Raw genomic sequence first — 15,919 nt, forward strand, 5'->3', positions numbered from 1 at the left:
TTAAGCACTTTTATTCTAAGTTTTTTCTAGTTTTCTTCATATAAAATATAATTCCTAAAAGTTGCTGATTTCATCATAAGGCTCCCCCACTCTTCTCAATCAAGTTCTAAATTCTTGCCTTAACAATTTTACGTAGTTTTAATCAGCCTAACTGTTTGCTTCTGCTTTCAAATTTATTCTCTCAATCACATTTCATGTCTTGCTTCAGAAAATAACACTGAGGTCTGTGTCAGCTGTAATATGAAGTGGTGATGTTACTGAGGTTAAAAGACACAGGTCCTGTCTCTAAGCACGTACAGTCCTTTGAGTGGCCAGAGTCTTACTCAACCATATTTTAATTATTCTTTTATATTATCACTTCCCTAAATGAGTTTTTAACAAATATGATCAAGGCAGGGCAAATGAGATTATCTGTAATATAAGAATGAGGAATAGGGACTAAAACAAAATGAAATTAGAAAAGATACCTTCACCTTTTATTCTTCAACTTTTTATTGTTTTGAGGTCTAAATTAAATTTAAAAAGTGCTCAACCATAACTGTGCATTTTTAGGAAGGAGATTTATTCATTGAGGAAGAGCTTTGCAGGAAGGTGGAAATTCTTGAAATTCAGCATACAGTTAGCTCTTTGAAGTTCTTTTAAACGTCTTCTAAGATTATCGCCTTAAATATTTCTTAAGATTGCATCAGCATTTTATTAATTCCTTTCTAGAACCATCAGAACCAGTTGGAAATATTTGATGGAAATGTTGCTCACATAAGCACCTGGCTTTATCAAGCTGAAGCTCTGTTGGATGAGATTGAAAAAAAACCAGCAAGTAAACGGGAAGAAATTGTGAAGGTAGAAAACGTAGAGAATTAGTAACACTTCTGGGAATGGAAGGCTGTGCTGTAGTCTTTCTGTCGTGGAGCACTCCAAGTTACCTGTGCACACATGCTTCCTGTGTGGTGGATTAATTAGCTTTTATTTTGGTGGGATAAACTGAATTAGTCTTTGTTTTTTGTTTTTTCTTGGTTTATCTTTTGTTTCATTCCTTTTATGTAAGAATTAGCATCTAAAACATATTACGGAATTGTAAAGAAATGTTTTCCATTGTAATTTAATAAGCTATAAAAGTTAAAAAAAAAACACCTCTCCATTTTGTCACATAAGACAAAATAGTGAATGCTGGGTCATTAGTTAACAGCAAAAGGTCATTCTTAGTTATTTTTTAAATGACTTGCAAAATTTTGTAGCAACATACAAAGTCAAAAGTCAAACTGACTTTAGAATGAGTATCTGGCTTTCATTTCTTGTTGCATATTCCCATCTTTTCAGAGGAATCAGTTCTTTGAGGAAAATAGTACACTTTTTCAGAAGCACTGTGTCTGGCAGACTTCTTAACTTTGCTCGGCCTCTTGATACCCTGACTCAGTGGTGTTCAGCAAAAAAAAAATTGTCTCAGGGGCTCCAGTTTCAGCGAGATGCTGAGGGTACCCCTTACTCATTCCTGTGTTTCTACATTTAGTTTCACAGTTGCAGATCAAACCCAGCTTTTAAGAATTCCTTTTTGGGAATCTTTTCTGTATACCACTCAGGCCCCACCAGTCCTTCCTTTGAACCCTCTGTCATCTTGGGCGTGGATGAACTGTAGTTAAATTCGAGGTTACAAACGTACTTTCTCAGTATTTTGCAGACATCATTGAATGAATCTTTTTTCCCTTTAAGTTGTTTATTGATGACAGAAACAGTGCATCATTAAAGATTTGATGAGGAACATGCAAACAATAAAGAATGTGTCTGCTGCCAGTGAAATATGTTTATTCCAGGTCCTTTAGACATTACCAATATAGAGTTCTTTCACACCAGATGGTTCATATGTAACAAAGCCATTTTAGAATATTTAATTGTGCTTCTACAAAACCTTCTAAAGAATGAGGTAGTTTCATTTACTCACCATATTTTCCTCTTTTCCTTGATTACACTTTTAGTGAGTTTATTAAATCCTTTTAACAAAACCTTTATACAATTTTTCATAAAAGCCGAGCCTTAGTTACAAAGTGTTTATGTCTTTCTACTTGATTTTTCTTAAAGAGAATTTCAGGAATCACTACACAACTAGAGACATTTGAGACAAGCAATGGTTTTTTAAAAAAATGTATTTTCACTATGATCAGATTTAGATGCAAGAGAACAAGTTCTAAAAATTCCATAGTTAAGCAGACATTCTCCTGTTTCTATCTATAGACACTGTTTAAAAACTTCTTCCTCAAACTACGTATTTTCTCTCAGTCACCATATCAAGTAAGCACAAATTCTTCATAACAGCATGGTAGGCTCCATGTATTAGCTAGTTGCATGTGTTGCTGGATCATTTACTTTCATAAGTCACCAGGAAAACATCTGCAGAATGTAAGGATGCATACTGATGAGCTAGCTTATGTTTAAGGCTTCATTCAAAGTCTTCTTGCAGCCATACTCGAGAGAATTGCAACATTCTTCAAAAACTTATCAATGAAGTAGAAATTAAGACAAGGATTTGCATTCCTTCCTTAGCCCTGAGAATGAATTTAATGACAGTTGTGAAATTAGCTTGAGGTAACTGCAGCACATTGTTGTACGTTTCCGTTAAAAACCAAATGATAATATTCAACTAACTTCCAAATCAGTTCACCTTCACCACAGAAAGAGGGATAGTGGTAAATAGTATTTCTAGAGGGAGAAAGAAGTCACAGTCTGCTCCTTGCCACCTATGCTTTTATTCAGCCTTGAGAAGCTTCACAACTCAGAATAAAATGATTGGAGAAATGACACAAGAAATCTTATACACTTTTCAATCATAAAACAAAGTTTTATCCAAACCAGTTGTAATCTGAAGTGCTTCCCATGTCACATGAATGTGCCTTAAAATATGAACAGCTCTTATTAAGACTGACTGTACTGAAATCTCTGACGTTTATTTAAACCACCTTTGCCTCAGAGTTAGCCTTGTACCCATGTTTGGTTTTGATTTTTCCTATGTGATAATTTTGTATTTTCTTTCAATTAGCGTTTACTCTCTGAGCTGGATGACGCCAACCTCCAAGTTGAAAATGTCCGTGATCAAGCTGTCGTTCTAATGAATGCACGTGGAGGCTCAAGCAGGGAGCTTGTAGAACCAAAATTAGCTGAATTGAATAGAAACTTTGAAAAGGTCTCTCAGCACATCAAAAGTGCCAAAGTAAGTCATTATATTTTTATATAAAACTATTTTTCTTGCAGATATGTATTGAAATGATAGATGATTATATGATATAGATATCAACATTTTTTGATTAAAATGATTTTATTACTTTGATTGGAGCGTTTGTTCTTACTTATTTGTGATTGTGCATGTGAAGGTAGAGAAAGTAAGAAATTAATATTGAAGTAATAACCCATTTGAGAAAAGGTTTCAAAGTATTGAAATTATCTAAGAGGAAGGAGCCTCCTTTTAGCAGGAAGTAAATATTTTCTAACTTTGTTTTATTCTGAAGTATTTGATGTAATGGCCAAACTATCTTTCATAGCCTATGAATATACTTAAGTTATTTGCAACTTAAAGAAAACAAACGAAAATCTAGCTTTAACTTTTGTCTTCCTTAGTCTTGACTTTACATCCTTACCTTCTGACCTAAACTCATTTATTCTTTTCAGTAGATCTAATTTTTCCTACAAATGTAAAAGAGTAATGCACGAGACAGAAAAACCCACATTGGTAAAATCACTGCTGTGTGAATGAATGAAATTAAAGTCAATTCAAATAAATGCTAGTTCCTTTCTTGATACTGATTAATGGCTGAAGGTCGAGTTAAGAATATCTTTTCAAAACACATTTCCTTCTACAGTTACTGATTGGCCAGGAACCATTATCATACCAATGTCTGGTCACCACTGAAGCATTTGAAACTGGTGTGCCTTTCTCTGATTTGGAGAAATTAGAAAATGACATAGAAAATATGTTAAAAGTTATGGAAAAACGCATGGAATCCAGTGATGAAGATGAAAAGGTTGGTTCAAGATCTGTTCAAAACCATGATGTTCTCATTTTTCTTCTCTGTTAATTGTATTTTTATGTGAATGATGTTTACCCAAATGTCTACCAGTCATGAGAGAACAGATTTAAACGTGATTTAAACAGATTTAAATGCCACATGACTTATGTAATGCTTAAAAAGAAATAAAGTAAAGGTAGTGTTATCTTAGTGCTATTTAACTTCTGCTAAACTAGCATTCTTTATGAGCTATTTTAACTTCGTATGTGAAATATTTCAAAAAAAACAGATTTTTGTTGTATATCTTTCAGATGAACATATGTTGACTTATACTAGACTTTGTAGGTTTGTTCTACTTGGGACCCTGTGCATTTTTCTTTTGAGTAATTTTTATCTTTTGAACATTTAGGTGGATGAGGAGAGAGCCCAGATTGAGGAAGTTTTACAAAGAGGAGAACAAATGTTACATCAACCCATGGAAGATAATAAAAAAGAAAAAATCCGTTTGCAGTTACTACTTTTGCACACAAGATACAACAAAACTAAGGTATCGTCATGGGGGAGTCTGTTCCACTTTAGTAACTTTTTTAGCTCTTGCCATTCAGATGTTTGATGTTGCTTTCAGTGACATCTCAAAACAAACCAGTTGGAATGGTATCTCCTTTTTTCTAGTGTGTATTGCTAGATATGTTTATGTTTTTGGATGAGGCAAGACTCAAAGGAAATAGAAACATAACACTTTATTATTGGATATCTCTTTTAGATTTCTGGTAATATATTAAACCTGCAAGGGATCTGTCCCTTCGGAGAGTGACTTCCTCCTTCAGTTCTGTGTTTTATGTGTGGAGGTCTTGACCATGTCAAAAAATTTCTTCTAGTTTACAAATAATGAAATTTATGAACTCGATAAAATACGATTTATATTCTAGAAAACATTCGCTGCCAGCTCCCTTTTCAATGGCTATCTTCACAGCTGCAGTGTACATGTGCTGGTGTTCCCCAGAGGTCTGCTCTTTGGTAATCCTCCGGGAACCAGTTTTGGGTGATGATGTTGGAATCTAATAGAAGATCTCGGTTTCTCAGCTTACTCTCCATTGAATGTCTTTATCTGTTTTTACTGAAGCCTTGCAACAGATCCCACGCAGAACTTGCCCTTCCCCCTCCCTCCAACCTGTTGTCTACTTAGTTGAGTGCTTTAAAAACTACTCATTCTCAAGGTGGACACCTCAAAATCTTCTCGGTCATTTCCTGCTCCTGACACACTTTGTTCCTCACACCACACTGAGTGAGGATTGAAACCATTAGGTTGGAATGAAGTAAGATACAGATCTGAACCTGAAGCTAGATACAGCTCTACCAGTTACTTGTGCTATGACCCTGGGAAAGTGACTGAGCTTAACTGAGTCTACTGTCCTTTCCATAATTCACACTCTTAGGATTTTTACCCATTAGTTATGCCCAAGCTGGTTTTAAGTCCAGTTTTTCTTAACTCCTGCTCATCTTCTGTATTTTTCTCAGAATTATTTTCCCCAAAGTCATGGGTGATTCCTTTGCCTAAGAACCTGTTCAGGAAAATATTGCAAAATGCAGAAAAAGCTTTAAGTGCAAGGTTTGTCACTATAATGATGTACAGAAGCTCTGGGTTGACCTCCTGCTACCGCTTTGATTCACTGTCACTCACCTTGTACTACAGCTGTGCTGGTTTTCTCTCCCTTTTCCCAACACATTGGTGCCTTAGCACGTCTGGAATCTGCTAAGACTGTTGAGAAGGGACATTAAATTTTGTTGTTGTTGTTGCCCTTTTTGTTTTTTAGAAATAGACTGTTTTTTAGAGCAGCTTTAGGTTCATAGCAAAGAGCTCCCACATGCCCTCTGCCTCCCACCCCCAACACACACAGCCGCCTGCAATAGCAACATCCCACACCAGAGAGGTGTATTTGTTACAACTGAGGAACCTGCATTGACACGTCATAATCAAAGTCCCTAGTTTAGGTTAGGGAAGGGACATTTAATTTGTTTGAGTCAAGATCAAACTCATTCTCAGTGCCTCCTACTCTTAGGGCCCTTGTTTACCATGTAAATAATTCCTCAGGTCAAGAACCTCCAGAGTCTCCCCTGAGGGAACCGAGGGACTCGCGTGTACCATTTTCCTTCTCATGGACTGCCTTGCACATGGTTACCCCTACAAAGTCATATAGGTGGCGTCTTAAAAAATATTCAACTTATTTAAGTTAACAAAAAAGAACTCATTTTCTTACTTGAAATACATGTTGAATGATCTTTTCTGATTTGTCTACTGGAGTATTACTATTTTTAAAACATGTGCAAGCTCTTCATAAAATAAAGATATTAACCTCTTGTCATATTTGCTATGAAAAGTATCACCTTATTGATTTTTACTTTCTAATTATTTTGCCTTTAATACACAACCATTCAAAATTTTTGTTTCGTGACACATGACTAGGTTTTTCCTTTGTGATTTTTTTTTTAAAGTCTTTATCCTCCAGAGAGTTGATGAATATTCAGTTCTGTTTAGTTCCAGGTTTTCCCTATGGTTTGATAAAAACAAAACTTAGAAAATTTTTATAGTGTTCATTTAAAATTAATTTTTAATCTATCTGGAATTTAGGTTGCTGTCTGACATGAGCTGCATCAGGTAACATTGTCCAATTTTTAGTACTACTGTGTAGTGTATTTGTATTTTTGTGTCCTAGCTGAATTCTCCAAAAATAAAATTATCCAGAAGTGAAGTCTGGGTCAGATCTCTAGGACATTTTTTTTTCTCCTAGGGCATTTTGATTGATCACTCTCTTGAGATAAAATCTATTTTGGGAATATAGAAAGTGCGTATTTGAATCTTGAATGGCCTTGCTGCTTCTGCAAGAGTATGGAGGCTCAGAAAATCCTGGATTATACTTATAGTCTGAATAGAAAAAGACAGTATTAATGAACAGGATTTAAAAAAAAAACTGAAACTTTCTATTTACAATACCTAATGATCTCCCTAGTTCACCCTAAAGACTTGGATACATGTGACCTTGCAGAATGACAATCTGTTGTCTATCTGAAGCAGCAGTGCAAGATTCCTGCCTTATAGTGGTTGTTAAGGTATAAAAGTGGCTCTCACCAATTATTCTAGAGAGCAAATTAAAATAAAAAAAATCTGGTGTGTGATGTTCAGTGACGTTAATGAGGAAAATACTGCAAAGTTGAAAGTCCTAGCACATATCCAATACCTGGAGAACTGGAGTTCTTTTCGGTCTTGGGAAAACAGGCTCACTGAACAAGACACTGGTTAGGTAGTAGATAAGAAAGCCAAGCAGGAGAACAGGTGCCAGTTTCTTATTTTAGTCCTTTGACATGATTACTCCACATATAAATACTTTTCCTTTTGTCTTTGTCTTTTTCCTTAAAATTAGAAAGAGGAACACTGAGCCTCTTTTTGTGGTCTGCCAAAAAATTGGACTATTTAAATATTAAAATCTGAAAAAAATTAAATATTTTTTCTTTATTAAAGAGTATTTCAAGTCTTTTTGTTAAAACTGGTTCCTAGATGCACACATTATTTCAACATTCTTTTATATTTGCCTAACATACATAATTGGACTTCTTAGACACATAGGTAACCTTGAAATATTTTCTGGCTAAAATCTGAATGTGTAGCATTAGGATAATAACATTAATATTAGTGTCAAGTATAAACAAGCCTGTGGATAAAGTCAGAAAGTCAACAGGATTACTTCTGCCCTGGCTATCCAGGACTGCCCAGCAATTGGTGAAAATAGTAGTTTATCAAATTCTAGGAGACAAATAAATACAGACCTCTAAATTGAACACTATATTATTCACTCAGTGATCTTAGCCTTGGGCATTGGTTTCATTTAGGAATTGTAATCATTTTCAGGGTCGCTATCTCAGTGATCATGTCCCTATGATCATTTTTACTATCATCTTTGAATTTACAGAGGAATATCATTTGTCAGAAGTTCAATAGAGGAATATGGTGAAAGTGTCAAGGAACTACCTTAATTCATGAGCAGATGCACTTTGGACATTTGCAAGTCCAAAAGCAATTATTAAATGGTAGTCATCAAGGAGTAAAGGACTTGAAGTCCTCAGGAGCAAGGGGCCCATCCCAGAGAGCACTTTATTGTTTAGCAAGCTCTGATTAGAGGATACAGAAAATACCACACTAGGGTAAATAAGTTGTCCATCTAGCTTAGATTCTGTCTGAGTTTATCATGGTAGACCTATTGTCTTATGTAGGACATTCATGTTTTGTAATATTCTCAAAGGTTAAGACTATATACTGAATTGCCTGAATATTATTTTAACTATTTTAATTAATTAACCCCCTTGCATTTGTTGTGTTATGTTACAAATGCATGTTTCATGTATTTATTTTTTCAGCAGTAAAGCCAAAAGTGTTTCATTGTGAGATTTAAAAAAATGGGTGAAATGATAATAATGCTATTAAATTTTTTCTTCATACAGAACTTTATGATTTGCAGCATATTCTTATTTCTTCAGTTACTCAGGAAAGGAGTCACTATGTACATATCCTGTTTGCTAAGTGAGTTTAAGTGGCATAATTCTTAAAGGAAAACCTTTCAAGCATTAACAGCTTATTTAAGCCTTTTAATGGTAGGCTATAGATGAAAATTAGAATGGAGATTGTTAAAGATTTCTATAGCAATGCAGAACAAATTTTAAAAATTAAAACTTAAAAAAAATTTTTTTGCTCATGGTATTAAACTGCTCCATAAAATAGTGTTATGGGTTTTTTTTTTAATTTGTTACTGTTCATTGTGGGGATATTTTAAGAGATGTTTGTGTTATTATTATTATTATTATGTGTTTACAGGCAATCCCTATTCAACAGAAAACAAGTCAACTTGCTTCTGGAATTAGATCGCCACCTCTCCCCACAGATTATCTGGTTGAAATTAGCAAAGTTTTACTTTCCATGGATGATGTTGAATTATCACTTAATACTCCAGAGCTAAGCTCCGTTGTCTATGAAGACTTCTCTTTTCAGGAAGATTCTCTGAAGGTAAATATCCAGGCAGTGCATTTGAATAGCTGCAGTTTAATATAGAAATAAAGCAAGGACTTTGTTATAGTGCCTACCTAGATGATCTATAACCTTTTAAATATGTGCCAAGGAGTTAATTATATGTATGAAAAATAAACCTTTCCTATGTTTACCAATGAAATACTGTCAAAAATTTTAATATTTTAGGTATGGATTTTTAAGCGTGCTCAGTTATTAATTCTTTGCAACATAACAGACTTTTAAAAATCAAGTATATATACAAACCATATTTTTTTCTTATACGCTTGTCAGCTGATGTAAAATGTCAGCATTTATCTTACCACTTAGCGTGATATAAGATTGGCTAGTGGTTGTGTATGGATTGGCAAGTTGACTGTAACTTAGTTATGGATCTGGAAGTTTTTAGTTAATTCACAAAACTATTTAATATCATGAAGACTCTTCCTTATGATTTGATTGCACTTAAATGTCGTGACACAGTAAAATTGCTGGTTGAGTTGATAGGTTTGATAGTTTACTTCTATCACTTAAATTAGCATTATTAGATTTGAAAATATGAATAATTCTAGCTTCAAATACTTCATTACCTTTAGAGAATGGTATTGAAGTTTTTTTATGTTCTGTACAAATGCCACTTTGATGATCTCTGAGGATTTTTTTCCCATCATTGGGATATTATGTAGCATTCTTCACACTTTGGCCAATACAGGGTATTATTTTTTTTTAAGTTTCCGATTTTGATAAGCAACAATTATGATGTCTCATTATTTTTAAATAGCTGTTATTCAGTATAAATTTTTGGTCTCCTGTGATTCCATTCTTCTATCTCTTTGCTTGGTTTTCTTAATGTATGATGATATATTCGTAGAATATCAAAGACCAACTGGACAAACTCGGAGAGCAGATTGCGGTCATTCATGAAAAACAACCAGATGTTATCCTTGAAGCTTCTGGACCTGAAGCCATTCAGATCAGGGATACACTTACTCAGTTGAATGCAAAATGGGACAGAATTAATCGACTGTACAATGATCGTAAGGGGTATGTGTAAATTAAATTAATATTTAATTTTTTAAAAAGGCCTATAAGTTCAAATGTACATTAAGATTAATGAGAATATGTTTCACATCTTTGTAATAGGCCCTATTTAATAAATTTTGATGAATGTAGTTCCTTGAAGAGGAATCAGATCATACATAGATCATCATTTGTCACATACTGTATAATATCTTAATAATTAAAGGAAGCACTTTTATATGTTTATCTTTATTGGAGTATAGTTGACTTACAATATTATATTAGTTTCAGGTGAACAACATAGTGATTCAATATTTTTACACATTATGCAATATACAAAGTTATTATAATATTATTGACTACTTGCTGTGCTGTATATTACATCCCTGTGGCTTTTTTTTTATTGAAGTATAGTTGATTTACAATGTTGTGTTAGTTTCTGGTATACAGCATAGTGATGCAGTTATATAGATATATATTCTTTTTCACTATAAGATAGGTTATTACAAGCAATTGAATAAAGTTCCCTGTGCTCTACAGTAGAACCTTGCTGTTTATGATATTATAATTATAATTTGTATTTCTTAATCCTTATTCATGTGTTTCACCCATCCTCCTATCCTCTCCCTTCTGGCAATCACTAGTTTGTTCTCTGTATCTGTGAGATTAAATATATATATACATATATTTAAAATCTTCTTTATCCAGTCATCTGTTGATGGACATTTAGGTTGCTTTCATATCTTGGCTACTGTAAAGAAAGCTGCTGTGGACATAAGGGTGCAGATATCTTTTCGAGCTAGTGTTTTCATTTCCCTTGAATTTATTCCTAGAGGCGGAATTGCTGGATCATTGGGTAGTTCTATTTTTAATTTTTTGAGGATATGCCACACTGTTTTTCATAATGTTTGTACCAATTTACATTCTCCCCAGCAGTGTTATAAGGGTTCCCTTTTCTCCACATCCATACCAGCACTTGTTATCTTTTGTCTTTTTGATGATGGTCATTCTAACAGGTGTGAGGTGATATCTCATTGTGGTTTCAATTGCATTTCCCTAACGATTAGTGATGTTGATCATCTTTTCATGTACCTGTTGGCCTTTAGTGTATGTTCTTCGGAGAAATGTCTGTTTAGGTCCTCTGTCCATGTTTTAACTGGATTGTTATTTTGATATTAAGATCTGTGAATTCTTAATATATTTTGAATATTAACCCATTATCAGACATACCATTTGCAAATATCTTCTCTCAGTTAGTAGGCTGCTTTTTCATTTTGTTGATGGTTTTCTTTGCTGTGCAAAAGCTTTCTAGTTTGATGCCTTTGCCTCAGGAGTCATATCCAAGAGAAATTGTGAAGTTAGTCATGTGAAGGAGTAGAGTGAACACAACATTGCATAAGGTCACAGATAAGAGAAAGTGCAATGCTTTGCAGGACATGTAAATAGTTCTGTAGAACTGGAACTCATAGCAGAGAGATGAAACCAGAAAGACCTAAAGAGAACATCTTGGATGGACCTTGTATATCAGGTTGATTAGTTTGTATTTCACGCCGAAAACAATAGGGTACCACTGCCAAGGAGACGGCAGTGTGGACAGTGTGCCAGTTGCAGAATGGATTGGTAGAGAACAAGACTGAGAGCTAGGAGACCCGTCTGTGCTTGTCACATGATGACATAACTTGATTAGGAAAGTGGCTATGGAAGTGGAGACTAAGAGGAAATTTTGAGAATTAAATAGTTGAATCAGTAGAATGTGGTGATTGATAGGATGTTGGAGTAAGGAAGAGAGAGGAGTGAAAAATGAACCCCAAGTCTTTGTCTTGAGAACGTTAGGTAGGTGATGGTAACATTGTCAGGGACAGGGAACACACGTGGTGAGATGAGTTTGAGAGGGAAGCTAACAAGTTGGAATATTAGAGAAAGCAAACTTAACATTAACATGTTTCTAGTTCAAATCCAAACCAAAGATAGGGCAAGACTTGAACTTTGAGTCCTTTGACTCTGGAAGTCCATAGCCCTTCATGATTCCTGCTGCCCATACGAGCTAGCTGGATTAGAGAGGAGGCGATGGCTTTTTGAGATGGTAGGCCTAAACATGGATTTCTTTCTTTCTCTCATTCTCTTTCTCTCTTTTTTTTTTCACAAACTATATAGCTGTGCTACTTAGATTTATTTGAAATTTATGTTCTGTTATGATGATAATGATCTTTACTAAGTTTAATGTTTGTATTCTCAAAGTCTTTAGATATTTGGAGCAGCCTTTCTAGCAACATTTTCTATTCATTACTGTACCATCTCAAAAATCAGAACTTGTGTTTGCCATTTAGTTATTGCACATTTTTACAAACAAAGATTGTCCTAATATTTTCTCTTGGTGTTTTGTTTGAAGTGCTCTTATTTTCATGATGCCTAATAGAATGCTGCTTCCCTGTAGGCACTCAACAAATATTAGCTGAATTTCCAAAATGAATTTCATGAAAGAGGGAAATATACACATTAGATAGGCGTTAGCAATGTCAAGGATCATTTTATTATTTTTTAAAAATACTAATATTACCTTTTTATTATATAAACTTTTTTTAGTATTATTAAAATTTTAGAGATCTTTTCTAAACTTCTCCTAGTACCACTACTCTAAACAAAGAAGCAGAGGGAAATTCTTCAGGATCCCAATCCAATAAAGATTTTCCTTTTTATACTTACATGTTCTGAATATGACAAGCACTGGAGCTCGACTTTATCTCATTTCTAAAGGAGTTAGGTTTAAGTAGAAGTCTTGGTAGTCTTTGTCTCATCGTCTAACCTGAGCTTGGCAGGCACTCCCATACGGTGCTGTGTTCACCAGATTAGTCATTGCACAGAGCATGTTAGTCTGCTAGGGAAGCCATAATAGGATAACGCAGACTTAAACAACAGACATTTGGTGGCTTAAACAGCAGACATTTATTTTCTCTCAGCTCTGGAGGCTGGAGGTCCTAGATCAAGGTACCTGCAGGGTTAGTTTCGGGTGAGGCTTCTCTTACTGGCTTGTGGATGGCCACCTTCTCACTATGTCCTTAAACAGCCTTTCCTCTGTGCTCTTGCAGGGGGAGCGATAGAGATAGAGAGAGAGACACACACAGAGTGAGCTATCTCTGATGTCTCTTCCTCTTGTTAGGACAACAGTACTATGGGATTAGTGACCCTTGTGACCTCATTTAACCTTAATTACTTCCCTAAACATTCTATTTCCAAATATAGTCATGTTGAGGGTTAGGGCTACAACAGAGTTTTGGGGGGCACAGTTCAGTTCATAATGCAGAGATAATGGACTGCAAGTAAATTTTGAAGTATTTTGGCCTTTTGGATTTTGTCCTAGCTAGGAACTAAGTGTTCTGGAACTCTGTTTTTTTCCTAAGAGAATAGAGTAATTAATCATATTTTACATTTCATGCTATTTGAAATGTTAAGTGTTTAAAGTTGGGTGGGTTAACATGCCTGCAGCTAATCTATCTTGATTTTTCAGGCCAGAGAAGGCAGTCTTTTCAGTTAAAAAGCTGCCCTAGTGTGGATATGTATGTGCGTGTGAAAGTGAGGTGGGGATGTGGTGCACGCAGATTGCTTTGCTCTCGAAGAGGAATCGCTAACTGTAACCCACTACAAAAACTGGTCCTGTAGAGCAGCGAGCTGTGAATTACTCCTTCTGAGGCTTTCAGTTTAAATGAGATTTGAATTTCCTTTTTAGAAAATTGCTTCTCAGTACTCCTGGAAAGTTTGGAAATCCATTTTATTTTGTTTGTGGCCTTCTAGGTATTTCAGTAGGGCTGTGGAAGAATGGAGACAGTTCCACTGTGACCTTAATGACCTCACACAGTGGATGACGGAAGCTGAAGAGTTACTGGCTGATACCTTTGCTCCGGATGGTGGCCTGGACTTAGAGAAAGCTAGGAGACATCAGCAGGTGAGTGCTTTCTGTCCGAGGATAGGGATCTGCTAAAAAGGTGGCATATTTATTTAGTGTGTGCCACTGAAGACAGATTTTTGAAAGGAGGGGCTGAATATGTTAATTTTTCAGGAGTATATAGACAATCTGTAATTTTTGTTACAGTTCTAGTTTTAATGGTATAAGAAAAATTGTTCATTTCCATTCTTAATAAGGATTTTTAAAAAATTTAAATAAAAAATACTCTTTAGTGGCATATGTGGGAAACAATTTGATTTTTTAAAATTTTATCTTCAGAATAACATTTGTAAAGTTTTGTACCCAAGACTGTATCAAGGAGAGAAAGATATCTACATACCTCACCTTTATTTTCTATGGGTAAACACTTAGGCATCTTATTTTTCTTGATATCATTGACTGTTACCATAAAAGTAAATTATTCTTGAGCTGTATCAGGGCAGCTGCTCATGTAAGTCTAATTCAGTCTTGGGAAAATATAACACAATAGATAAATCAGTTCTGCTGATAATAATAGGTCTTTAAAAATAATGATTGAAAGCAAGCAAAATTTCAATTTACCATTCTTAAAAATATTTTCTTTTATTAAAATTTTAACGCATATTTTACGTAGAAGACTTATGAGAAGTTAGAGAATGCTTTTATTTTCCTCATAAATATGTTAATACATTTTTCTTATTTTTAGAGGTGTAGAGAAGTGCTTAAGTTTGACTTTAAAATATCCATTCTTAACCCGTTACTTAAAAATTTACAGACCAGAAAAGCATTCACGAGCGTGGGTTAGATTTCAAAATAGACTTGCTTTAATATGTCCATTGAAATGTAATGAAAGTGTTAAACATGTTTTTTGCACATTCGTAAAATGTCCTTCCAGAACTTTGTTTCTCTAACACTTACATTGACACCACGGTACCCGGGTGGATTCATGGCCCCAGAACAGTTTAATTTGGTGGTGGGGTTCATCTCGAGTTGTTGTTCTCTGTCGCAGGACTTGGAAGAGGGGCTCAGCTGCCACCAGCCCAGTTTTGCAGCACTGAACAGAACTGGGGACGGGATTGTACAGAAACTCTCCCCGACAGATGGAAGCTTCCTGAAAGACAAGCTGGCAGGGGTAAACCAACGCTGGGGAGCGATCGCTGCAGAAGTGAAGGACCGGCGGCCAAGGTGATTGAGCCGTGATCACTCGAGGGCACTGGGTGAAGGCATTCGGGCAGAGCCTCTGGAGATCCAGTCCCATGAGAGCCAAGTTCTCTTGTCATCTGAAATTACACGAGGCGTTGTATTGACGTTTAAGACCCCCCACTGCCTGTGCTTCGTGTTGTTAGAACATGGTCTCTTACTGTACTTTTAGGCTACCCGTGAAGTCTTACTTCTCCACTCATATGCCATACATGTCAGAAATACCTTTATTCTTCTTCTTTCGGTTTATTATGGTATGGTGACCAGGTGGCAGGAACTTGAACTGGGTGAAAGAATGCTCTGGACCTCCAGTCTGAACATCTTGACTCAGAGTCAGGCCTCTCCCTCGCTCATTTCCTGCCTGGGTCTCGGGGACTTCACAAGTAATCCCTTTCACTCGCTAGGTCTTGGTGTCTAAGGGTGTCTCGTGTCCTTATATGCCAGTGCTGTGCACATAATACAGTTCCTCATCTACGTGATGTAATACATATAGTGACTTATTGTGTGTTTTTATGTCAGATTATGTTATAATGTACCAGATTTTATTAGAGTGTCTTCTGGTTGTAAATATGTTTGATTACCAGTGAATATAACACTCAACATTGCTTGTGTTATTTTATATGTTACTTTAAAATTATTTTAAGTTGTGTTTTGAGACAATCAAGATTTAGTGGACGATTCCTACTTTGCTTAATATATTCCATTTCATCAATGACTTTTTTGGGGGGGTGGAGG

At 35.4% G+C, this 15,919-nt stretch overlaps 1 protein-coding gene across 10 annotated transcripts in view; it reads left to right on the plus strand.

The window, feature by feature from the left end:
- UTRN (utrophin) overlaps nt 1-15,919 on the plus strand; it is a 448,326-nt gene that overhangs the window by 177,028 nt on the left and 255,379 nt on the right. For all 10 annotated transcript variants that reach the window (XM_072965969.1, XM_072965972.1, XM_072965970.1 and 7 more), the window contains 8 exons: nt 712-840; nt 3,029-3,199; nt 3,846-4,007; nt 4,402-4,539; nt 8,857-9,045; nt 9,917-10,089; nt 13,855-14,005; nt 14,994-15,169. In XM_072965969.1, the coding sequence (XP_072822070.1) occupies nt 712-840; nt 3,029-3,199; nt 3,846-4,007; nt 4,402-4,539; nt 8,857-9,045; nt 9,917-10,089; nt 13,855-14,005; nt 14,994-15,169 (1,289 nt within the window). The remainder of the gene's footprint in view (nt 1-711; nt 841-3,028; nt 3,200-3,845; nt 4,008-4,401; nt 4,540-8,856; nt 9,046-9,916; nt 10,090-13,854; nt 14,006-14,993; nt 15,170-15,919) is intronic.

Source organism: Vicugna pacos, chromosome 8 (genome assembly GCF_048564905.1).
Source record: "Vicugna pacos chromosome 8, VicPac4, whole genome shotgun sequence".
NCBI classification, from domain to species: domain Eukaryota; kingdom Metazoa; phylum Chordata; class Mammalia; order Artiodactyla; family Camelidae; genus Vicugna; species Vicugna pacos.